A 27,541-nucleotide genomic window follows, 5' to 3' on the forward strand; every position below is an offset into this window, starting at 1 on the left:
TTTGCAAAACTGGTAACTCCAAAATTATGTTTTTATTATCTTTTATGAAGCTAGTAAGCTCTGTTTTTAGATATTATTACATATAGGCATTATAAGTTAAGGAGCTAACTTTAGCCTGCTAGCACAGAAATCATGATCCCACCCTCCATGGGAATCGCTGTCTGAAGCCACGCCTCCTCCAAAACACATGAACGCGCACAGACTAGTTAGCTGTTGGAGAGCGCTATAGCAAGACACATGGCACATTTACCGGTGACAAAACATTGCAGTACGAAGTGAATAACATTACTGTAGTGACGAACCTAAACAATTGTTTTACGTCAGAGTTTGTGACATAGCGGACGTGAGCGCACTGATACGTTGGTTGAAAATGTACACAGGTCCTCAACCAATGGCTCTCGCCAAAACCTTTGGCCAGAATGTTTTTATTGGTTGAAAGTTTTTGGTCCTACGCCTTTCATAGACGATATATAATTCAAGAAAAATATTTGACCACAATACTTCCAGGATGTGAAGAGATTTACAACCAGCATGACAAAAAATTGTTTATGAGGAATGTGATGCAATCAGCCTTTAATAAAAACAACCCAAATGCTGTTTGATTGATATTACAAAAAAATTCAGTGTTATCCGTTTTTGCAAATGAACTCTTCAAATATAACGGTTTGGCCAAATTGTACCATACACACTTTCTTAAAGAAATCCAAAAATCGAATTATTTTTTACAATGCGGTGTGATGTCGATAGCGACAAGGAAATTACATACTTTACCTCTAAGGTTCACCTTCTCATATATGGAAAACTTGCTTTATTTAATTTCAGTACAGCATTAGAAATAAAACAACATTTTTAGAACACACATGTACAGAATGTAATCAGATTCAGGACTGTAGAAAAGAGAGCGACCACGTATATTTTGAATTAGGGCTCCTATCAGGCAGAATAACCCTATTAACCCTGTGAAAAGAATCTAAATCAACCTAAGTTACTGAGATAGGCTGCCAGCTAGCCTACGTAGCCTGGTAAAGCTAGTCTTGTACCGAATATTCTCCATAATGCATGACAAAACGCCTCCAATCTCAACCGTGTCGAAATTTCTTGCAAATGGTGAAAATGGGCTATTTAATCATACTCGAGCTCTGAGGTCAACTCTAAAAGCATCGGACCAAAATATGCAAACCGGAATTTGGCAAAACGTAATATGCACAGGGTAAGCAGATGCAATAAAACAAAACACAAAGGTGCAAAAAAGAGGATAATTGCCTTCTTTTTTCTGCTGAATGGGCCGGGGCTTTTAAAGCAGCGGGCTAACAAAGCTGCCCAAGATTGTACAATCAGTTATTTACTGAAACAGTTTCAGCGCACAGAAACGAAATCATGGATAAAGTGCCTATCATTCACAGTGTTTTTGTGAATTCAGTTTAGCCGCGATGTGTTGAGTCTGAAGCGGTGCCTTTGGGTTTTGCACACGGCTCGTGGTTGCTTTCAACATGCCAAGAGGCCTCGCGAGCGTATCCGTTCCCTATCTGTGCCACGCAATAAACCATTCTGTAATTGATCCTGTAATGTTTCACCACTGGCAGCTGCTGCTTACTCCCCGGAGCCACCTCAATGCGAGATGAGCTTTGATTCTTTATAGACGGGATCAAACATGGAGGGGCTTCCGTGTCAGGCCTAATTCCACTGAATCATTCTCGGAGGACAGTGGCTCGCAACCGCATCCAAATTAGTGGAGTGGTCTTCAATTTACAGCAAAATTGATTACGGTTAGGATGGAGAGTGGCTAGAAAAAAGCCAGAGGGAACGGGGAAATGTTGGATGTAGACTGGAGAATAGAACAGCAAAATCATTTAAGCAGACACACCTGGGCAGAGAGCAATGTTGCAGAGCTTGCTTTGGGTCTCGGGTCCGTCGCACGCCCTTCCTCCGTGCTGGGGCGGAGTGCACATCCGAGTGCGGGTGCGATGACCCCGCCCGCAGGTGAAAGAGCAGAGGCTCCACGGGGACCACTCCTCCCACACGCCGTGCACTGCCAACAGAGGAGAAGAGTTAAGACGCACGCACGCACGCCGCCAACATCACGCACCCACACACACATACCATCACTCAAGCGCAGCAGAGAAACACTTCCAGCATCGACTCAATGAGCCCGTTTATCAGCAGCTGTTCCGGCACGGCAATGCATCTAAACAACTGCATCGGTTCTCCTTTCCTTCACGATTTACCTTCCCGATCGCATGCCGCTCTGCCCCCGTACGCAGCACCGACGCCACTCTTTTGTCTCTGCGTGATAAAAGACGCACCAGGAGGGCGTGCAGCCTCGCCGAATTGGTCTCGGCTCTCTCCGCGCCCTTATCGGAGTCCCAGGTGTGTGTTTCGCGCGTGCACTCCAGTTTAATCCAGTCATCAGTGTCAAGACCGGCGGGCACCCCCCCCCTCCGAACGTCAAATCCCCTTCTCTAATGCTCTTACTGTATAATGAAAACTCCAATCCCACTCAAAGAGCATTAATTAAACACAAACTCTCGCCGAAGCACTCATGAGCACAGGCATTTCCAAAAAGCTAACCTTTTTATCCATTGGATTCACATCTTATATGGAGATATAAGATTAGGCAAACAAACACCTTCTGGGCCATTTTTTACTTGCTATTACAGGTAAATGAATGGACCGGACCAGTGGGGTTAAACGGGTGAGGCGCTATTTAAAATTGGGTCTGCACATCTGTTCTGCAGAAAAAAACAATGCTAAGGCAAATAATATAAGTCAACTGCGTTGTTAGGAGAGTAAAATAAAAAGGGTCATTAAGTTTTAAAGAAGAGGAGAAAAAGTGTTTTATATCGTTGCTTTCGATGTCAAAGGATGTAAGTCTAATTAAATGCAACAGTATCTTGGGACAAAACTGGCGAAAGGCAATTAACATTTTTGTATGATAAATATTGTAACTACGTTAGGTCACCACCTGATGTCTTAAGTCGAATCTGGGCTCTGAAGCAAACCAGTTGAAAAAATATGTCCTAAAACATTTATCTAACGTTAAACAAACCTTATTTCAAGGTTTTAAACCTTCTACGAACAACTTAAGAGTAATAAACATTTTGACGACATTTCACAATGACATCTCTTTTAGCGTTACAACAAAAAGTTTTTGACAACTTTGAGAGAACTTTTAGAAAACGTTAGACAAAGTGCTAACAACATTCTTTTTTAGTTGGTAATCAATGGAATAAAAGACCATTTCTGACCTTTCACGAAAACCAGTACACCTGCTTTAACAAACTGGGATTATCGGCTGTAATGATGTACATACTGAGTTTAATTTCAAATAAATGTCAGATATATGAATGTCCACTCATAAAACACAATGCATTAACGACTATTCTACAAGTTAATAGTTTATTTATCTAACATCGTTTTTGTGCTGCATTACACAGCGATTTGACCAGAACTGCCCTCAAAATAAAAGTTGTGTTTTGATGAATTAGGATGCCGTCCAAGAAAGTCCAGAGAGAAAAGAAATGGTTTGATTTGAGCATTCAAGGGTCTTAGTTTTCCTCCTTTAAGCTCCGGCCAGGCGGTCCGGCCTCATGTCATTTAAATGTGCCTACGAGGCTTTTTCAACACCAGATCTGAGCTGCTTTAATGGTGAAGATTTTGCATTGAAAGAAATTTTTCAGTTTATGGAAATGTGAACACTATCTTTCTTATCTGTATAGCAAGCCCATTTAAAAAGATGATTAGCAGTTTTTACAGATTCTTCCAATTCATAATCACTTTATTTATATTTGTTAGAGAGAGAGAGAGAGAGAGAGAGAGAGAGGAGAGAAGAGAGAGAGCTAAACTTACCGGTTTAACCTACCAATGCTAACAAGAACAACTGACCTATAAATGTGAACATCTATATATTCTTCAAAGGTATAAGAAAACGCTGTATACCTCCAACTGTGTAAACCACATCGATTTAGCCTTACAAAAAGTCTTAAAACAGCTGAATTGCCATTTTTAAAGCTAATGGTCTAAACAAAACAAGTCTCTCTTCATGCCCTTTTGCTTAAAATAAAAATCCAGTTAGCTCATGACATAAGTTCAATGCAGCTGAGGTGATGTGTAAACAGCATTAATTTATCGATACCAAAAGTCCTAAAAGAGCTGAGCAGCATTTTTACAACTCATGATGAAGAAAAAAAGAAAAAGTTCTACCTTAACGTTGTTTAACTTGAGACAAAAACCCAGTTAGCTTGTGACAGCAGGTTCGGCGCACTTGGCGTATCATTGAACCCAGCTCTATCAAGACGGCACCTCTAAGAATTAACAATTAAAGTTTATAGTAATTAAAGATTTTAAAACCAGAGGCTAATTCGGGTCGCTTTCGTCCACACGGGACTTTCACTCGGGAACATTTTTTCCGGCGCCAGAAGAACGCTTCTGACATAAAATCTAGCTTTGTGTCTCAGCAGGAAAAAGACACAAAGCTCGGCTGGGTCACACATGGAGAATAGTGAACGGTGAAGGAAATGCGAATGAGAAAATTTATGGAACAACATAAAAACGAACCCGTGGCAAGATAAATGACAAAATAAACGAGAGGAAAATGTGAATCAGAGCAGACACAAGAATAAATAATAAGGAGGATAAAAAGAAAAACATCCAACATAAAAATAAAACAATTTGAAGCAATGACAACAAACAAAACGATAAATAAAAGAAAGATTCTCTGCCCTGAGAGATGAAAGATACATTACAGACACTGAGGGAGAGTCCAGAGCCTGGGCTAACACTACCTGGGCAGGGGGCAGTGTTATTGCACACCCTGGATTCTCTTAAAGGGCCGCTGCAGTGTGATCCATAAGGTGAGACACACGTTCTTGTTCGCACCTGCGACCCTTGACCGCATGTAACTGAGCAAGAGCTCCACTGGGACCACTCCTCAGCACCAGGGTCACCTGTAGGAGAAGGGTGACACCAGTTAAAAGCAGTAAAATGGTCATGTGACACCCCGAGGGGTCGGAGCCAGTAGGAGCATTAAGGGCCTCGCTAATTAACACAAGAGGCCACTGTAAAATATTAAAGGGGGGCCGATGTGGGACGGAGTCACGAGGGAGCGTGATTTTAGATATGATCCTGTCTGAATGACGTTCAGTTGGAGGAAAGGTGCCAGTAGTGCTCACTTGTGCTACTGGAGGTCTCAGTTTCAAACACAAGTCAATCTTGACATGTCTTTGATGAGGGTTAAAGCCAAATTTTGCATCACCTCCGGGAGAACAGTTGAGCAATTCTGTTCTGGAAGATAGAAATATGCATGATTTGTTAGTGGCCCACATACAATATTTATATTAGGTTTTTGATCAAAATAAGACCTGAGTAGAAGGGAAATGATTTGATAGTGATGGGAAGCAATTCTAAATAATTGTACACTAGAACATATTCAAAGCAGGATCATATCAATGTTACTATGTGGCCACCCTGTATCATAATGGGAGCTTTAACTAGCATTTTTAAAACACTAAGGCTTCATATTTATATTTTCATATAAAGCATGCAACCAACTTGATGGAACAAACTGAAAGAAAACAAAGGCAAACGAAATTAATAGATGAAGTAAATATATAAAATATGATAAACAATGCAGAATTCATGCAAACATGGCTTTAAAAAGTTAGAATGACCTTTTGATGGGAGTTAGTTTTCTACTGACTACAGTTCCACAGCAGAAGAGACCTCTGACTTGAACTCTTTTCTCTTTCAGGCATAATCAATTAGAATTAGAGAAAGAAATTGGCAGGGGTGCATTTCCCCCCCAGCGTTTTAGGCAGATCACAGCAATTTACAGAAAGGTCGAACGCACAACTTCTATGTCGAATTCAAACAATCAAAGCTCTTAGCTGGAAACCTTATAATTTTCCTAACTATAATGTGAATTTTATCATCGCCATTGTTGGATGGTGTAAGAATACATGATTGCAAAGTTTATAGTCGGTTTAAAAGCATAGACTGCTTTCTGGCTTACACCTAAAAACAAACGTGGTGCTTTTATATCTTTAGGCTAGAAATTGAACTCTGGCACAGCTGTAATTCCCAATGAGCAACTGCACGGCCAAACCAAACTTTAACAAGTCACAATATAACAATCCAATTGCCATGTGATGCTGGATAAAGTGATAGCATGACAAGGGAAAAAATGTTGGATTGAGACCTTTAATGGCTTCATTTTTTCTTTTGAAAAAGATTATAACAGCGATCAACATATAAAGGATATAATTAGCTTTTGTTTTTCAGCGTTGAAGCCAAAACACGGATTGAAATTCTGAAGGGCATATTTTATAATAAATGATATCCTCTGGAAAAGGATAATCAGTTTTAGTTTGTACTAACTTTCCAGAGAATCTACCGGCCTGCCTTTAGCACATGGGTTTACGACAACTTCCTATCATCTTTAGGATTTAGATTGGATTGAAAGGTGGATCAACTGTGGATGAAGTGATACGTTAACTCAGACAATCTGAAAACAAGAAACTAAATGCAGGATGAATGACATTCTGTTCGCATTTCGCATAAACAGAAATGAAGAAATGGACATTCAAAGAGACAGAAACCGGTTGGAATGGAAACAAGGTTGTTAAGGTTTAGTGATGCACAATGACTTGCAAATCAAATGATAGCAAGTGCTACACAAAAGGTGAAAAAATAAGATGGCTGCTTAAAGCCCCTCCCCAAAATAGCTGTCAATCATCTACAGTACATGCAGGAATTCAAAAGAAAACAGGGAATATAGTGCAAACGAAAAAGGCAAAACCTGGTAACACGTTACAATACATCATTCATCAAGTAACACGATCAAAACATAATCTAGCATTTATTAACATTGATTCACATATACTGATACATATTAAAATATTTTATAAATCTTTAACAATGATCAAGAAATGCTATAAGAAACTGGTAATTGTTAGTTCATGGTACCATTAACTAATGTTAGAACATCATTGTAAAGTGTTACCAAGGATCATTAAGCAACAATTTCATATTATGTATATTTTATAATGTAAATAATTCGGCACTCTGTAAATCAGGGTTATTTTGGCTCTAAACATTTTAACATCATCTGACAAATTTCTCTATATCATTGTGTCTGACATTGTTTGTCTCTCTCCTTGAATCTTTGATTTATTACTACAAAGTCTTGGGTCTATTTACCGCTTTTAGTGGATAACATTTTCTGTCAGAGCAACACAAATTGAAAGCTGAAATTCCAATCATGTATTCTGTCAGTATGCAGAGGTGGCCAATTCTGCCTGTCTTGCGGCTGTTTTTCCTCACCGTATTAATATGGTGATAGAGGGAGAAAATAAATATGATAAATAAACATTGTCACTTAAAGGTGCAGTACATAAAAGAGCATGCGAGTGACTTAAGATGAAAATTAAGTTTAGTTTACATAGGAAAGGAAAGAAGCATAACTATTGAATTACCAGTTTGTGCCATAAATTTAGCAGACTCATCTCGCTCCTGTAGGTTCTTTGTGTCAAGTACTGATCTCGGTCGCTGACTTTTAACAGTATGTTCTCCGATCATTCCATATTCTAGGGACAGAATAGAGGTTCATGAAAACTAGGCTTGGATACAAAATCTTGAGAAAGAGAGAGAGAAAAGGAAATTAAAGAGCTTAGCACATTTCTGACAGAATGCAGAGTCCCTCGGCAGTACATGGCTAAAGGAAATCACACATGGACAACTTTCTTGCCTTTTATCTTTATCGTTTAAAGGAAAGCAAAGAACAGTGCACAGAACGCTTTATCAGTGTTGAGCTGGGAGTATTAATTGAGCGAAGAAGCACAGCTATATGACACATAGAAACACATGCAAAATCAACTTGGATTCATTTTTTTTACAAGACGCTTGGATTTAATCTCCCAAGCCCTCCCCTCCCGGCCGGATAAACAAAAAACCAAAGGATAAAAACCAAAAAGGAAAATGTGTAAGCCATCTGAAAGCCACAGAGGAAGGGTAGGGGGTGGCGAGGGTTGGTTGGAGGGAGGGAAGGAAGGGGAGTGTGGCGTGGTGTCATGGACATGCTAGATTGATCCACAGTGTCAGCAACAGATCCAGGCTTCTGGAATAATTTGTTAGTTAAGACCCAGAATTAGTAAAGGAATTATGTGCGGTTATATCTAACGGAATATCGAAAGATGAATTATTTTACAAATGCTTCGTTCATTCTGGATTAATTATGCTCCATTTTGCCTCAAAAACATGGCTAATTTGGCTTTGTTTTTATCATGCTTGATTCATTTGTGTGTACAAATGTAGAGATTGTTAACCCCTCCTCGGGTCACTCTTCTTTGCTGTATCTCTATGGGTCACTTGGGGTCATGTCTAAGCTCATAGATGGGGCCGAAACAGATCAAAAGCAATACACAGCCATGCCTCCATTGCTAATTGGGAATTACAATGTAGATGTGAGAGAAAAATACCGCTTTTGGTTGAGTCTAATTCATGTCCACACAGTGATTTCCACCCTACGAATAGAAATTACAACAATAGCAAGAAATAACATGCCAGAACTGGAACTTAACAGATGCAAAGGCTTGAGGTCGAAGTCCTTGTACAGTACGTGTGCTGTGTATTCGTGAGCCACTCTGAATATAATGCAGTTATGAGAGATTTCAGGCCCGGGGCTCCAAGAGCCATTTGGTCATAAACACTTTACGGTTCTGTCCTTGACCCGGTATGGCCCAGTACACTCATAATAAATAAAACCACACCTGGTACTGCCTTGTCAATGCCCACAAAACATATTGTAGTTATACAACCGCCAATGCGCTACAATGTATAAATCTGCTAGTGTTGGTGGCAGAGGGGTCTCCCGAGCCCACCTGAATTTTTTTGACTGCATGCAGGAATGCTTGAGGATACTCTACCTGATCACTTTCTCATGTTCTAAGCTACAGAACAGTTCAATGAAAAATTAGATTTCTGTCATCACTTACTCACCCGCATGTCGTTCCGAACCACGGCTTTCCTCTGGGGTATTCAAAAGATGGTATTTTGTTGAATGTCCTGGACCTATTTCATTTAATGAAAGAGGGGACGAGCGCTGTCAACTTTCCAATAGGACAAAAAAGCACGATAGCTTGAAAATGAAAATGTACGATAGCTTGGTGTGAGGAACAGACCATCATCTAAGACATTGTTGAATTAAATTCAATATGGTGCCTTTAAATTACATAAATGTTGTTTTTGAGAGGGTGTGAGTAAATGATGGCAGATTTCTTTATTATTATGTTATATTATAGTTATTATATATTATTAATTATTTCTTATACGAATAGTGTATTTTTTTATAATAAACTGATTATAAATTTGGCTTAATTCGTACATAATTATTTACATATTTATTGTTTTTTCCAAAGCAACCTACACGTGAGGACGCTTCGTGATTGATTCAAGAAGTTTATTCATTCAAAAACTACGTCTGAGCTGACACTTCGTATAACAAATTTCTAATAGCATGCGACTTTTCTGATTTTACTTTTTGTGTTCTCATTCTTATTCCACTTGAATTAAATAAAATTGGATAACTATATACTTTTGAACACATATTTAAAACAATTAAATATATTTTTCAATAAATAACTTTAAATAATATATGTACATTTTTGAGAAATTAACTGTAGGATTTTGAATAATTTTTTATACGTTCCGCTGGAAAATATCACTTTGTACATTTTAGAGTTTCAGGCTATTCTAAGTTGCTATTTTCCTCAGAGATGGCAAATTAAATCTTTCTGGATAATAGGCAATATCCTTCAGTATTGGGGAGAATACATCCATATGATTATAGAGTAATGTTCCCATCAGAGACAGTAAACTATAGCGGGCTACATTGATTGAGTCTGAATTGTTCAATGGGAGAATCACAAACTCTCGACAGAAACCTAATGAATCCTCTAGCATAATCTCTACAATAGCAAGTTACCATGACAACAGTGAGGCAAGGGAGGTAGAGAGAAAATAATAATAAAAAGACCTAAAATAAGAAAAGACTATTTAAAAAGGATTAATTATTTATAAATGTGAGAGAAATGATGCTCTTACCACCGTGGACAATGAAAAGGAAGAATATAAGTAAGAATATATATTTATATAATTATATATAAATATGTCAAATATTAGATGTGTTTTGTTGATTTAAATATTTAAAGTCAACTTTCTTATTGCACTACATTAAAATAGATAAACACCTTGGTCAAAGGTTAAGACCTGACATTTTAAATCTCACAATCTCTGCCTAAAGGTATTTGTTTTTATCAGGAATTAAGAAGATTAAGATTAAGAAATCAGGCTTTTGCTAGTTTGACTGTGTGTTTATACAAACATTAGCATCTAGTCTAAAGATAGCTTCACTAATGAATCTCTTTTGAAAATCTGAGGACAGTTTGGCAACATTGTACTTCACAAGCTCTGAGTGTTGATACAGACAAAAGAAGAGATGCTACTTAGCACAGCTGAGGTCAGGGGTTAAAATCACCAAACCCAATCCACATACAAGAGCAAACAGATAAAGAGCTCATCAAATGCATCCACAACACTGAAACGAGAGACGCCGGCGAACACTGTGAACTAGCCATCTGTGATGTGTGAATGTATCTGTGAAGAGCACGGCACATAAAACCTCTGCTTTGTGAGAGTCCATCTAACAGGGCACTAGATGAAACACAACTGCTCATTACTAACAGCACTTCAGGTTGTTTTTATAACTACGGGCACAGGAATTTTGGAAATTACACTCCCTAGTTTCTTTGAACTAACAATGTCCGCGAGTGGATATACAAGCATTACCAAGAATTCAGTTTTCTGTCTTGCTAATAAATTCAACTAAATTCATAGCTACAATATAAAAATAGAGGTTCATAAAAAGGTCTCGCAGACTATAAAAAATATGAGGGGAAAAATCAGTAATCATTAATTGAAAAGTTCTTCTAAACTTCTAAATTAAATTAACTAATTATTTAATAAATATTTGATTTTAGGGCTGCAAAGGTTTAAAGTACACAGAAAAAAAATATTGAATGGCAAAACTGCAGTTACAATTTCAGTCATACATTTGCAAAACATCTAATTCATGTTTTTATTTTTAATATTTAATACTAGTATAAATACTAAAATTGTTTTTTATACAATAGTATTTACAATTATTAGTATTATAATAAGTTTAGATATATTTTTATTATACTTAAATGTAATTTTCTAACAATAATTCTCTTTTACCATTCATTATTTTTTTAATTATTTTTTTATAATTAAAAAATCCAATCATTTATTGGAGACAAACATGAAACAATAAAGAAGTCAAATGCGTGTGACAAAAAAGCTTTAAACAACCTTTAATAGATTACATTAGCACTAACTCCAATAGCGATCAATGCACTTTGTTCATACATATATCTGAATTTTAATGTATTTTATTCATTTATATGCTTGTACTTCGGAATCTGTTTTGGTCTTGATACAGAGTGAACTCACATCAAATAAAAAACTGAAAAACAATCCCTGCTTGATTGATGGTTTAAGAAAACTGCAGCTTCCACTGTTCCTTTGCCATAGGAGGTTCAATACCGTTGCCATCAGAAGAAAACAGCGTCCCACAACAGCTGTGGTGATAAAACACGGACCAGACACACGGAGCTCGACCCAAATGTTCAGACTGTGATCCTGGAACATCAAGATTTTTCTGCAGTCCTCCAAAGCTACTGGTGATAGATGACGCCCGAGCAGACAGCTATCTATACCCAGCCCTCTAACCACGCTAGATGGGGATGGATAGCCTGCTCTTTACTCTGACAATGATTTGAAAAATAGGGGACATGCTGTCTGAGGGGATTCGGCCTGTCTGATTCGGCCTCCATCTTGCTCTCTGGGCCATGGTTAAAGAGCGGCTCCATTACATTCCACAAATACTCTTTGCGGTCACATTACTTTGAAAAAAGCACTAGACACGCATATCTTTAGTAAGTTAGATGAACGATTATCTAACAAATAACTAACATAGCGTGAAAGCAGCGAACATTAAATATGTCAGGTTTTGACCTTCTCAACCGTGTCCAACAATTAAAATCGTACAACCATGTCATAATTCTAACATAATCGGTTGAACTGATAATCAGATCATTGTAGTGAAACAGCCATTTTAATTCCATTCCATTCCATTTTCTACCGCTTATCCGAACTACCTCGGGTCACGGGGAGCCTGCGCCTATCTCAGGAGTCATCGGGCATCAAGACAGGATACACCCTGGATGGAGTGCCAACCCATCGCAGGGCACACACACTCACTCATTCACTCACGCACGCACTCACACCCTACGGACAATTTTTTTCAGAGATGCCAATCAACCTACCATGCATGTCTTGGGACCAGGGGAGGAAACCGGAGTACCCGGAGGAAACCCCCGAGGCACGGGGAGAACATGCAAACTCCACACACACAAGTCGGATGCGGGAATCGAACCCCCAACCCTGGAGGTGTGAGGCGAACGTGCTAACCACTAAGCCACCGTGCCCCCAAATTTTAATTATTGATCTTAATTTTAATAGTTTTAATATTTAATTTAAATGTGTCGCAGTGTGTGTACAACACTGTTTCAGCGTGACCAGCTGGACCCCAAAAATACAGAGATTAGTACACCAGGAACCAAGATATTCATACGCAAGAAAAAAGATGCATGCATAAAAGACCAGATCCATTCCCAGTGTCATGAGAAACATACATATTCACAGCACTGAGAGCCTTTTAAATTATGATGATGTTGAAATTCTGCATGAAATGAGGGAGGTGATGAATGTTCACACAAGATAATGATCCAGAGAGAGAGAGCGAGCGAGAGAGTATTGGTTGGATATTTCAAAGGTTGCTTTTGCCCTTTGCAATCTTGCAAAACAAACAGAAAGCTCTATTGAGAGTATTGCTCAGTGAATAGCTTCTATAGTACAGTAACAGCAGACCAAAAGAGTAAACACGACCCTGCAAAATGCAGGAAGTCTGTATTTCTATAAAATATTTACTTAAAATATGGTTACGGCTACACATTAGACATTTCAAACACGGCAACACGACTCGTCCTGAGATGTTCTTGTACAGAGACATGTTTATGCATGATGCAGTCACTGCAACAGAGAACTCTGATCTCGCTCTCAGACTCGGTTTATAATTGTGATGTTACCTCACAGTTGTTCTGTATTTGTGTTGACTGCATTTAAGAAGTCAATGTTTGCAAACATGTCTCACCTAATTTGCACCACAGGTTTCCTTTGGCTCTCGGAAATTAGTGCAGAATTTGCTATATGTAAAATTACGAATTACATTTCTGTAATATTATACTTTCTTATAGACACCAGTAAAAAAAATAGAGACCTAATGGAGACGTAGAGTAATGTCTTAAACTGTGCTCTGATTGGCAAGGTAAATGTTAATGTGGGTGTGTTTGTCTACATCAACACTGCCTCTGTTCAACTGATTTTACACAAGAGTCAATGTACACAGATCTCAATGTGCAGATGTGAACAATATCTTGTTTATATCAACATTTAAATCAATTCTAATGAGATTTAAAGGAACGGTGCACCAAAAATAAATGAACATTTATCATATACAATACACACATATATGACTTTCTTTCTATGACTAGATTTAACTAGACAGTATGCTTAAAAAATGCACTATCATTGCATTTTTTGCTTACAAAGAAAATTAATTGTGACTGATGCTATCACACCGTGTCCTAACCAAACGTGATGCGACGCCATGACACGCAATAAAAAGTCTCTTTTCCATGTTAACCAAAGGTTTCGTCGTGACCTGATGAGCAACGGTCGTTTCTATTACAGAAAGTTTTTATTTCTGCGACGTCGTGGCTGATAGCTCCGCCCACACAATGATCTCATTCGATGTAAGTTCTGCACCTTACGAATATTGATCACCAAACATGCATGAGGACAGGCTATATACGTTTGATTACATATGTTTAGATAAAAAATTATAGCATAGCGTGTGGTGAGGCATCAATGAAATCATGAGAGCAGGACTCATCTTTAGCTGCAGGGTGCGAGACTGCGTGGAAAGAGAATTTTATTTCTTATTGGCTGTGATTTGTGATTGATTGTCGAGGCCCGCCCCGTGTGGACAAACAAATTGCTTATCGCAGGAATCTCATTGTGTCGCGTTTGGTTAGGATGCACTGTTAGTCTCTAACAATCCGACTTTTTAGGGCTGTTCCATGATTATTTGTAATTAAACGCAAAAGTTTATAATATTTGACCCTGGACAACAAAATTATGTTTTATGGGTGAATTTTTCGAAATTGAGATTTTGACATAATCTGAAAACTGAATAATAAACTTTCTATTGATGTATGGGTTGTAAGGATAGGATTATATCTGGTGAGATAAAACCGTTTAAAACTCTGGAATCTGAGGGTGCAAAAAAATCTCACTAAATTGAATTTTCCTTAATATCTTCATGGAACATGATCATTAATTAATATACAAATGATTTTTAGCATAAAAGAAAAATAGATAATTTTGACCCGTACCATGTATTTTTGACTTTTACTAAAAATGTTCCTTTGCTACTTAAAATCCAGGGTCACATATAATCATTTAATATGTCAATGTGCACTTTGAATATTTATTTATATATTTATAAACAATAAGAAAATATTAAAATGAATAAATGATTATATATCGTCTAAATGCTGTAAAAATATTAATATATACATGCAGATATTTCCTAAATATATACATTTACTTGAATGTGTTTATAAATACAAAATAAATGTGCAAACTAAAGTGCATGATCATAATTATGCAAACACAAACTTTTTTTCTGAATGCAATTAATAACAATTAAAAATATGATACTTTTTTTGTACACATTTCTTTAAAGTTAGTTAAAATTCTGTCTTTGTTTACTCACCCTCGAGTTGTTTCAAATCAGTATACATTTCTTTGTTCTGCTAAGCACAGAGAAACATATTTGTAAGTAACGAAACAGATCTCCTCACCCATTTACTGCCATAGTAAGGAAAATAAATGCTATGGGAGTCAATGGGGGATGAGATATGTTTGCTAGTTTGGTTACTAGCATTGATTCAAATATCTTCCTTTGTCTTCATCACAAAGAGATTTATACAGATATGGAACAACTCAAGGGAGTATATGATGACAGAATTTTCATTTTTGGTGACCCATCCCTTTAACACTTGCCCCAGAAAACACCAGCTTTTCAAACAATCCAAACAGCAAAGCTGTTTAATTTACATATTGAAAAACGTTTAGCATTTTTACACAGGGACAGTGTGAATTAGACATCTGTCTCCGATGCTGTAAATAAAAATCAACCTTTTGGTGACAATTATTGTACAAGATGGGATTCCCGTAAGTTTAAGTGCTTTTAAAAATAGCTGATATTCATCTTTAAAAAAAGTCTCAAATAAATGCTGAGATTCCAGTTCTCAGCCTTGTGCATAATCAAACCATTTCCCCATCACAAAATACAACAATAACCAGCTGTCTGGACTTGCTTATAGGTTATCCATTTTTAATGGCCTACTGCAAAAATAAACCTTTCAAAAGGAACCATTTTGTCCAGCGCAACGTACGAAAGAGAATATCTGAATCGGTCCTCTTCAGTGCTTACGTAAACCTGCACGTCTCGTCGCAGAAAAGGGAAATGTTCGTGCCGGAGCATCTAACTCCCTTTAAAAGCAGCCACAAGGGAGGGCAGAGATTTATCAACGCCTTAAAAACCTTTCAAAGCTTCGCCTCATAAATCACGTTCAGTTCCTTTAAGACAAACTATTTACCCTCCCACTCTTCGTCAGATCTCACACCACCTCACCTTTTTTTGTTCAGAAGCTGAGAGAGAAATAATGGCCGAGAGAAACAAACCTCATTTACCGGGCACACTTCTGACCGGTTAACCAAGAATGTGTCTGACCGTTATGTAACGTCCATATCGACTATAAAAACAGCTTACCCATCTACCCTTAGCTCTTAGATTCTGCTTTCATGCGACACAAAGTTTATGAAAGATTTCAGGGCGCTGTGGCGGTGAGCAATCGAGTTTGGCCTTGATTTGAGTGGAGAAGCTTTTTTGAAAATAACTCGGCTTTTCTTTCTGAGGGGTTACAGCACAAGGTGGGAGGACATTTTTTTCCGACTGGAACTGTCCGCCCACTTCTCTCGCTGTTGGCAATCACATTCAATTCAGTCTAAATGCCTGCTGTATAGAGTTGATGCTCCACGCCGGAGACACGGGGATTTAAGCCAAATAAGCGAGCTGAAATACAATCGTTACAAAACCGCTGTGGCGTGGTGATGAGGTTCATGGTTGCTCAAAAGATTTCTCCAGGCATCAATATCCAGAATATTTCTGCAGGGGCCAATCGCTTCGAAAAAAAACAAAGAGTATTAAAGCAGCAATGAGCAATATTAATTGTGATCTACAGGGTTGTCACGCATTGATCCGTAACTGTACAGTTTTAATGTGAATATTTCATCCACCAAATGATAATAACAGTCATAAAACATATGGGCACAGATTACAAACCTTCTGTTCAGGAGGTTGAAATGACAAATGGTCTGTCAGTCAACAGACCCCGTGTCCTCATTTTGCATAACAGTATAAGTCAGATTTCCCCTTGCACACAGACCTTTCAAATATTCTTACAGCCTTGCTGTCTACTCCCCACACAGACAGCTGCCTTACAAGACAAACTTTCTAACTGACATGACGTAACCTTATATGTGATGATTTGGCCATCCCTACATAGGCAGCAAATTTTCTTAAAAGCGCCCTTAAAGGGACAGTTCACCCCAAAATGAAAATTCTGTCATATATTACTCACTCTCTAGTTGTTACATAACTGCATACATTTCTTTGGTTGAACACAGAGAAAGATATTTGGACGAATACGAACAGTGTTTTTTTTCCTACTATGGTAGTCAATGGGGTTCAAGAAATGTTTGGCTGTAAGCATTCTTCCAAATATCTTTCTCTATGTTTACCAAAATAAAACATTAATGCAGATTTGGAAAAACTCAAAGGTGAGTAAATGATGAAAGAATTTTTTATTTTGGGGTGAACTGTCCCTTTAAGGGTACCATCCCAGTGATGACTATTGTACCTTAAAAGGTACAGTTTTTACTCTTTTGACCATGTTTATGGACACCAGATTAAAATAGATCATTGCTAATTGCATGAATTACAGTATATTTATGAATAAAATATTCATCCGGTGTCTCCGTGCATTATGGGATTGATTTCCACATCAAGCATACACACGCTGGCTGTTTGTGGATTTGGCCAAATCTTGGAAGGGAGCATATTGTAATTATGCTGCTTACTCTTTGGAACGGCCGTCGTGTCGTGCCCATGACGCCTTAAAATGCTGCCACCTCAGGCAGCTCACTAGGTTTTGAAACAGGGCCAAATGATATTGTACAGCCTGTCTATGTAAAAAGATACGGCAAGGGACAGCTGCTTACGCCTGGCATGCTTATTCCAGACATCCAACTAAACATCTCCATCTATTCATCATCTGTATTTTTAATTTAGCACTGCATTGAGTTGTGCTTCAGAGTAACGGAAATGTCTGCGAATGGATAATGTCATGGAGAAAAAAGCCAATACAGTACATACTCTATAACTGATCACCTGTGATTGGTCGGCCATACTTGGTTTGCTGTGATTAACTGTGATATTTAACAAACCCCATAACCCACTTCACACTCGGTCGACCCTTCGGCCGTAACTTTATCTAACTATCTCCCCAAGAGTAAAACATAGCGCTTGAGTGCTCTGATACTCAGGAAAGCAGACTGTCTGACTGAATGATGTGTGTAACCTTGCATGAAATGAGACTCCTCTTTCCTGCTCACCACCGGTCTCCGACAGCCCTGATCTGAGCTAGTCATCGCATCGCATAATTCTGTCCAGCAAGCGTCATGTAAGATGTTGTACGCTATGGTAGAAAGTTCCCACTTTAAAGCGATGAAAAGCCACATCTCAAGCTTTTAATCGACGCTGGGTGATACACAGGAAATGTAGTAGGAACACCATTCTGAGATTTCTTTGGTTTTACAGAGAATGATGCATGAAAACCCCAAACTGCTTGTTTTGTTAAATGATTAAAGAAGTTTTATAAGTATCTCAGTTTTGGAAAAGTGTATTGTTTTCATGATGTGTAATTCTTGAACCCTCTTTTACAGAATGCTGCATCAATTCCTGTTTTGTACATCAAGATGGTCATTACAATGATTTTGGCCGTTGGGTCTAAGATATACCCTGTTTCATAGCTCACTGCCTTTTACATTTTCAATATCAGGTCTGAGTATGTCCTATGCTCAGCTAACTGCAAAATCATTTTTATATCACTCATGACTGAAGAGTCACACAGACACACACAAAAGCCCTAAACTCACCCATCTGTGACTCGTGGTTAACAGCAGGTCACTAAAGCTGGGCAGTTTGTGCTCTAAAAGCATCTTCTTTTGAGTCATTGATAATTGATTAATTTGTCTTATAATGCAGGGAACATTTGACCAAAAAAGATTAACAGTTAAAATAAATGAACAATAACTTAAAAGGGTTCAAACATAAATCTAGTTTAATGTCCACTTTATTATATTTACGAATTCAAATAAACCTTAAAAGTATAAACTAATCCTAAAAAATGCCATGAAAATATTGTAAATAACATTAGTTTATGTTGTAAAAATGCAGAACTGCGTATAAAATCTGAATAATAATAATGTTAATTTAAAAAAAGTCCACCGATTTATGCATTCTCTGAACAGAACCAACAATGATCCAACATCCTGCTAAAATGGTTGACCATGAAGTTAATATACAGGAAACTTTAAAATATTATATAATATATATAATAAGAAATGCTGCTGCATGAAATTGACCAGCATGTCCAGTAAAAGATGTAGGCTGCTCATAAAACCACAATGAGCTCATCTGGCAGTACCACATACGGGTACCTAGATGGCGCTCTCATGTTATGTATACACACCGAGCTGCTGAGAGAGTCCTGTAGCTGAGAGAAACACACACATGATCCACAGAAATCCACACGCACACACGGATCTGACCGCCCAATGCCAGCTCCGTCTGCGGCTGCCTGAGAGCGCCGTGGCCGGATTCTGTTTCTCTGACAAAATAAACAGTTTGCATTTAATGCAGCCCACCGGTACTTACAGCCTAATGCACGTCAAAGAGGCAATAAGCTGCAGAGCAAATACAAGGCTTTCAGCATTTTCCTTTTATCTTCACTTAGGAGCCTAAAACATTCACAGAAAATAAATCAGTCAGATTTATACGAGTCAGAGCTCACGGAAGAGCAATGGCAGCATTAAAGCAGCTCAACACATCCGCAACTGCTTGAGATTATATTTCAATGTCATGATACCATTAGTCTGTTTAGTCTATATATTCTCAGACTCGATTTTATCAGTTTCTAAAATGCAACATCATATAACACCAACAAATATATTGGTAAGTTAGTAACAATTATTTGTGAAAATACTGATTTGAACTTCCTTAAAAACAGAGCATGTTATGTAAAGTGAATTTAACAGGAGTTCTGTCTGTCATAGTTGCAGTCACATCATTGCCTTTACATTTCATTCTATTGCGGTGAGGTGGCTATTTTGAAGAAAAAAAATTCATATCTCTGCTGAATTAAACTATTCTGTTCTCGATTTGTCGCATGTATTGTGTTCAGGCAGATATTGATGCCGAGCAGCGACTGAGCTCGTGAGATCTGCCAGCTAATAGTGAAGATTACACAGAGCAAAATATTAAGACGATTATGTGCGAGAGAATCATAAATGATATTTTACGTAACATGAAATTCATAATGTATTTATTTCATTCAGCATTTGTCGAATGACACAATACTCATCAAGTCTAAGTACTCTGATTATTTTTAAGAATGGCCATAGTACCTGAAGTAAAATGACAAATCTGATGCTGTTTTAATCTCTGTTACAGACAGCAGAATCTCAGTTCTGTGCCTTGTGTATAACATTTTGCTTTCTCTGTTCTCTTCAGCATTTGAAACGGAAAAAGGTGCATTGTGGGTAACAGATTGTGATGCAGTGTGGGAGACAATATGTTTGTGACAGTATGTGTCCTGCAGCTTTAGAACGTCCCATAGACTTCATCCTGAAGGCTTTATCTGATTTAGAATTCATACCGAAGGAAACACTGCGACATAGCATCTAAAACATGAATCTTTGCGAGATGGGTTCCCTTAGCACAGACAACCAATTTGGGATTTTGCTGATGGTCAACAATAGAATATTTTGAGAATGAGATTGCAAACAGTGTAATGGAAGCTGTGAAAGAGAATAAAAAATAACTGAAATTTCTGAATTAATGCTTTTGTTTAGCAATTCAACAGAACAACGAGGTTCGTTCCTCTTGCTATTGAATGACTACAAAAGCAACATTTATTATCATCATAACCTTACCAGAGTATGATTAACAAACAAATCAATACTATGGTATAATATTGTACAGTATAATAGTTAAGTATATTATAGTATCCTTTAATATAGTAAGTTGAGAAAATGTAGTATACTTTTAAAATGTAGTAATATATTACTATTTAGCATTCACTATAGTATCTAGAAATGTTACTAGTTAACAATACTGAAAAGTACACTCAGTCAATGGACATTTAACTACGATTTACGATAAAAAAGTTCAAAATCTGCCATTGTACACTTGAAATCTTAATACAGTTAACTCTAGTAAACAGTACTCTCAGAATTTTTTTTAAAAACCTGTCATTGTACACAAGGCATTTTACTACGGTGTACTAGTAAACAGTACACTCTCTGAAAAAAGGTACAAAGCCTGTCACTGCTGTGCACAGTATACATTTGACCACACTTTGCTATACTAAACAGCAAGCTCTCAGAAAAAAAGGTAAAATATCCGTCACTGTGATCTAGAAATCTTAGTACGGTTTACTATAGTAAACAATACACTCCCAGAAAAAAATGGTACAAAATCTGTCACTGGGTTGGTACATTTTGGTACCGAATTTAAACATGTCTGTCACTTAATTGAACATATGAGGGCCTTTATAAAAAGGTACCATACTAGGGAAAGCTTTTGTACATCATTTTCCTACAGTATATAGTAAACTACATTACTTCAAGTTAATACAAATGTTTATATTTTTTTATGTGAAGAGACCTTATTGTGTCTTTGGGGGCCCATCTAAAGTTTGAAAAGCTCCGGCCTTGATAAATAGATGAGACATCAGGAGATAGTTCAACATTTATCTGCACAATTAACAAACTCCTACCAGCAACAAGAGTCAAGCATGCATGGACCATTTAACGTAATAGCTTACTTAATTCACAATCGATCTGCAGAAAAGTCTATGCCTTATTTCTGCCCAGCTGCCCACCTCCGCATAAACTACATCGCTACCTTAAGACATTATATTGATCAGGATGCTTGAAGATGTGTTAAAACAGATGCACTTCATCACATATGTTCATGCATTTCCAGACATATCCTCCTCTTTACTAGCAAAACATGTTCTCTTTAGAAGCTTTGGGGACCCCTACAGAATGAATAATGAGTGTTCTCTCCGCACAAACAGATCTTGTGATTGACACTTCAAGGAATTTGTGCTGTCTTCTTCTCCAGCTTAAGGAAAAGGCTGAAGGATCTTGGCATAGGCCACCGGCCCATCAACCATTTCAAGCCCGTAATATTCCTTAATGGTCACTGCCAAATCTAAAGAGTTCACGCCAAGCGCTGCATCTGTCATGTAAGAAGCATGACAGTTTTTTAACGTTGAAAAATCTCTCTCTAGTCTTTGAATTATGAACATACATGGCAGCACAGACCTTGAGATGTAGCTGTTAGAAGAGAAAGAGAAGCAGAGACATAGTGGTCCGACAGAAAGCCTCCCTTTAATGGCTCTGGCTCGCGCACCCGGAATAAAGGCCCATGTAATGGCTACGCGCTATTACGGGAGCACAATTCCTAAAGCCTGACTGATGGAACTCCTATAATTCATATTCCCACGGCAGTCCTACTCCTGTCACTTGCATTAAGACGGAAAATTCAACAATCGCTGACCACCTTTGGAGAACATTTCGTCATATGCACAAAGCAGCCATGAGGAAGATGTCCGGTGCCAGATTTGCGTTGGCTCCATGATGAAGCTGAAGTAAAGGCAAATGTGCTTTACTCGATCCATAATTCAAAGAGACGCGGGGGACAAGGGCAAAGAACATTGGGAAGACAGCCGCGAGATCCTCCCCTGCAATAATGTGGGGATTAAACTGATGCAAATTCATTAGAGAGGAAACTATCGTTTAAGGATAAAAAAGGTCACCAAACTTCTCATAAGAGAAATACTTGGCTTTATCAATTAGAAAAACATGTTCATTTTATTGCAATGACCTTAATGTTATCCTTTCTAAAGACAAATCGGAGAATTACCTTATAAAGTTGGCTTCCTGTTTAAAGGTGTAATATTTACACAATTTCTCACCCAAAACTGTCCCATTTGTACAATAAAACCGAAGCATTACATCTCTTTTGTTATTAAGGTTTTCTATATAAAGAATGTTGCCGTGTCGCTCCGACTGTTAATGTTTACCTCACCGTAGGGGATTATAATGGATTATAATGTCTTAATGTACACACTGCATGCTTTAATTGCACATACAGTACTTGCTCTTGACCTTGTGTATACAGTAGTGTACTGTACATCATATATAAATGGAGAGCGGAGGAGATTTTTGTATTTATGTGCACTTAGATTATAAATCGGATAACAATCACGCAGACATCTCAGAGTTCTTTTTGAATCCATTAAATGATTCAAAACTGTTTTCTCTTACTGTAATTCAAGGTTCACAAATTTTTTTTGTGGATTAGCGTTAGTTGTTTTTTACAAAGTAAAAATATGTTTTTAGCTGCTGAAAATACTCTTCTTGAATTATGTTAAAAAATAATTATATCTCAATATGCCATGAATGTGAATACAATCAAAAAGCTCATTATGGTGGCAATAAAGATTTCTATTTATTTCATGTATATCGCAAAATCTATTAATCTGTGGTGTTAATTAAGAAATGCCCCCTAATTCTGCTTATTACATTTCATGTTTCGCCTAAAATGTATTTGGTTGAAAGAAACTAATGGCAAGTTAACATTAGAGTTATTACCAATATTACTGCTGGAAACAAGAGATTCATTTTCAATCTTTCTGCCAATTAAAAGCAGCATGTTCCACAGCATGTTATTCACATCATTACCTCCATTAGCTAAATCAAAAAACAACAACGATGCTAAAACACATTAGAATGAGAATGGGTGATAATATTGGACTGCCGTAATTTAAAAAAATCAATTACAGGACTGGTGTTATAAAACACATGGCATGCTATGAAAGGTGTTAATGCTTCTACATGATCTATAACCCCCAAGGGAAAAGCAGGATATTTGCCTGATATTCATTACAGATCTGAATTTAAATAAATTGCACAGTTACAAAATCCTAGTTTGAGTTAACATCTACCAATATATTATATATCTGTAATCCCAAAACTGTAGATTTCTTCTTGGATTCAAAAATGTTATGCCCATTCAGATGGCTTATACATAAAAGTTTTAAAAACCTAAAGAAATTATATTTGTATAATCAAATTATATCATTACTGTAGATTAAGATTATACAGAAAATGAAGGGACTGATAGCCCTTCAAAGAAAAAGGTGCATGAAACGCCCCTATGTAAATCATATCCCAATTTCAGTCCTCCAGTATCTGGCATGATGCAAAACCAGCGGGAAATACAGACAACATAATATTTTCTGGCTGTGGGGGATTATATAGTTTTAGCATTTTCATGTGAATAAAGCCGATATTTCAGGTGTGTATGTGTTCATACGGATAGTCACAAAGTGATTTATGTCGTCATGATAAGCCAGACAGCTTCAGCTGAATGCAGCAATGCTCCAACAGTTATTAAAATTCTACCAGTGCTCCTCTCACAAACACACAGACACACACATCAGCAGCTCATGAAATATTAAGTCCACGGCTTGTAAACTTTCTAGGACAGATTTCTATGATTTGCGAATAAAGTAACAGCCCAGAGAACCAGTTTATATATACCATTAGCAATTTCAGAATGAATGAATCATGTCCAGCAAGCCACATCCCTCAAAACACGAGACATTAATTTATGCCCCTGAATAAGGATCTGACACTCTGTACCTGTGTGCTCAAGGTCCTGCTAAAAAAGTAGATAAAGAATAGAAAAGAATAAACAAACCACAGCTGATAAATATTCAGCAGTAATTTCCTGACACTTACAATCTTCTCGACCATGTCAAAGCAGGCAGGACATGAGATAAGTTATAATACTGCTAATTTCCATCTGTGGGTCTTAATAATCACCTCAACTTTACATTACTAAATATGACATTCCAGTGATGAATAAGGAGAAACAGGGAAAAAAAATCATTTCGATTGTTTTCCGAGCATCCCCTGCGGCACGCGGCCCAGGTCGGCTGTTAGAGTTGGGCTCAAGTAAATGAAGCATGAAATGGCTTATCAATGATGGACTCCTTGTTCTAAAGAGCCACAGAGTCAGCCAAGAATAACGGTGATATTGGAAATTAATTGTTCCTTAATGTGCACGTCGCAGACGCCCATCGCCGCAAAGTTAAGCTTTGCTAATGTGCGCAATTAAACGCCCGGCGTTCTTGCGGCGGTCACATTCACTTACTGAAATGTATGGAGCTGCTGATCATTCGACACGCTTCACCCTGACATGTTTTGACGTGGGGGGGAAATGGATCAAATTTGGAGCCAATTTTGGAGCCAAAATGCCCTGCATTAGAAAAGTAAGGATTATGGGTTCGATCCCCAGTGAACACACATGCTGATGAATTTGGAAATGGAACCTTAGATAAATGCATCCTGTAGTATTAACACACTATCTGACCTTTTTATCTTTGGCATGAATTATTCAAAGTTAAAGAGCCTGTGAAAACATCTCTATTGCTCTGTTTCACAGCAGTACCATCCATCACAACATTAAAGAAGATTGACGCACATTATCTCACTGCACAATGTCTGCTGTTCTCTCTCAGGCAGCCGATTCTGCGTAGTGGACTGAGAGACTCCACAGAGAGTGAAAAGTGGAAGGGCCTTTTAGACCCGTCGACTCCCCAGATCCGCAATAACTGTTCTTGAATAGCCCGACTGACCTCCTGTCAACCAAGCTGCATTACTCCCAAAGACCCTGTCGGACATTCTCTCAAAGCCCCCGCTCAATAGGCTAAAGGCATGTCGGCTTTAAAAGGAACAGTGAAACATACCATTCGCTTTTTCACTGTATTGAATGTCGTTTTTGTGATTCAGGACCCTTTGAAATCCATAAGATGTGAAAAAATGAATATGATGAATTTAAAGAGGTATTTGAAGTACTTTTGCATCCCAGACATTTAGAAATATGCTCTGGTCACAAAACTCAGGCAAGTTAATGCTTAGAGTTTCATTATATGATAAGTATCTGCTTTTTCCATCAAATCTATGTCACTTCCAGATGGATGACATAATTGAAGGAGTGGATTTTGTCTGATATTGAAAATACTAAAATGATAAAAAAAGCCGGGGGGTACCCCCGCGACTGTGCAAGCTCCCTCCCCCTCCCTTGGGGGGGGGTGGGGTGGGGGGTATGCAGCGACGAGACGAGACAACGGAGACGGGAGCCCTCGGAGCTACCGGAAAGAGAGAGGCGAGAGAGGAAAAAAAAAAAATCCGGTTCCCTGACATGCTGCCGCTCGTTCCTCAACCAGCCGGAGTACTCTCCTTCGCGGTGCCTTGCGGTGGCCCTGGTGCTTCGGTGGACGGCTCGACCGTCCGCCCCCTGGCGGCCGGCGGTGGCTCCTCCTTTATCCGGGAGTCGGGGCGGGTTCCCCGTCCCCTGTTCCTCCCCCTTGGGCGGACGGACGCAGGCTCCGGCCTCTGGCAGGCGGTGGCTCACCCGGCACTTCCGCCCCCTGCTCCTCCCCCTCGGGGGACGGACACAGGCTCCGGCCTCTGGCGGACGGCGGCAACCCCCCCGCTCCCACTTGGACGAAAGCCACCCCACCTCGACCCAGGGGCGCGGCAGCAAAGGTCGCCGTTCCACCGAAGTTTTGACGGTGGCCGCACTGCGCACTGTTTCCCCAGAGCCACCGCTTCGGGCAGCCACTGGCGGACGCCCTTCGTCCGCGCTGCCCGAACTCTCCGGCACCGCGAGGCCACTCGGCGGCGAGGACTCTCCGACAGCATGTCTCTCCTTCCTCCCGGGTTTCGGCACCACTGTAACACATCTCAATAAAATGGAAGGAAGGAGGCGGGAACCGGCAAACATTTAAACATTTAATAAAGAAATATAACAGCCGGCGGCCCCTCACGGACGACCGCCGGCGAACAAAACATAATATAAATACAAACATAACATAAGTTCGGGCCCGGTCCTCTCTCTTCGACGGTCCGGTCGCTCGTTCCTTTTATATTCTCCCATCTCCTACGTGATTCGAGGCCGGTGTGCACAGCTGGCGCTAATTCACAATTACTCACCGGACTCGAACCACGGTCTCGCCCCGCCTACTCTACTACAAATATAAAAAGAAAAAACAACATTGGCAATATTTCTTAATAAACTGGCAGTTTTTCATTTCAGAAGTGTACGGCACCTGGGGAGTGTGCAAAAATAGCAACATTTGCTCAAACTAAAACAGTGAAATTGTTATTATAAAATATTATAAAAAAGCTGTCCATATTCACTTCAATCATACTGTTGAACAAAACTACAGTATCAGTGGCGGCTGGTGCACATTTTTAAAAAGTTTTTTTAATGTTTCATAAATGCCTAGCTATCAAGGCATTCAATGGTGTTTGTTAACAGTAATAACTAAGGTGCCAGTCCAAATAAATAATAATATTGCATAATACTTCATTATTTACTCTAGTAAACTGTAGTAAAATTCATTGATGCTACAGTATTTTTGAATCATACCATAGTAAATATCAAGGTACAAGACAGTACTATCAATTCACTATTAAAACTCAGGAATAGTTAATAATGACCATCCTAGGGTGAGAAAAGGATTCTTAACTGTTAAAGGATGTTAACAATCGTTCAATCACATGAGGTCAAACATGTAAAATCAATATTCATTCAGTATCAGCTAAAGTAGAATGACTTTCTAGACACGAGCCAATTAGAGAGCAGACTCGGGTCACCTGCCTGCCAAAAGTTTGTGTACAAATATATATACATAATGTATAATATATAAATCTGTTTATTTTAAAATAATTTAGCAATTTATAATACTATAGTAAACTGTAGTAAAATTCTACAGTATTTCTAAACCATACTATAGTAAATATTAAAGTACAATACAGTACCAATTACAACACAGTACAATACAGTTTATCA

General features: G+C 38.4%; 1 protein-coding gene across 7 annotated transcripts in view; it reads right to left on the reverse strand.

The window, feature by feature from the left end:
- The window catches only part of adgrb3 (adhesion G protein-coupled receptor B3), a 154,999-nt gene that overhangs the window by 68,632 nt on the left and 58,826 nt on the right, over positions 1–27,541 (reverse strand). For 5 of the 7 annotated variants that reach the window (XM_056760873.1, XM_056760876.1, XM_056760874.1 and 2 more), the window contains 3 exons: positions 7,470–7,580; positions 4,782–4,943; positions 1,865–2,029 (listed from right to left, as the gene is read on the reverse strand). In XM_056760873.1, coding sequence (XP_056616851.1) covers positions 1,865–2,029; positions 4,782–4,943; positions 7,470–7,580 — 438 coding nt within the window. The remainder of the gene's footprint in view (positions 1–1,864; positions 2,030–4,781; positions 4,944–7,469; positions 7,581–27,541) is intronic. The other 2 variants (XM_056760877.1, XM_056760875.1) reach the window with 1 other exon arrangement.

This window comes from Triplophysa dalaica, chromosome 11 (assembly GCF_015846415.1).
Source record: "Triplophysa dalaica isolate WHDGS20190420 chromosome 11, ASM1584641v1, whole genome shotgun sequence".
NCBI lineage: Eukaryota > Metazoa > Chordata > Actinopteri > Cypriniformes > Nemacheilidae > Triplophysa > Triplophysa dalaica.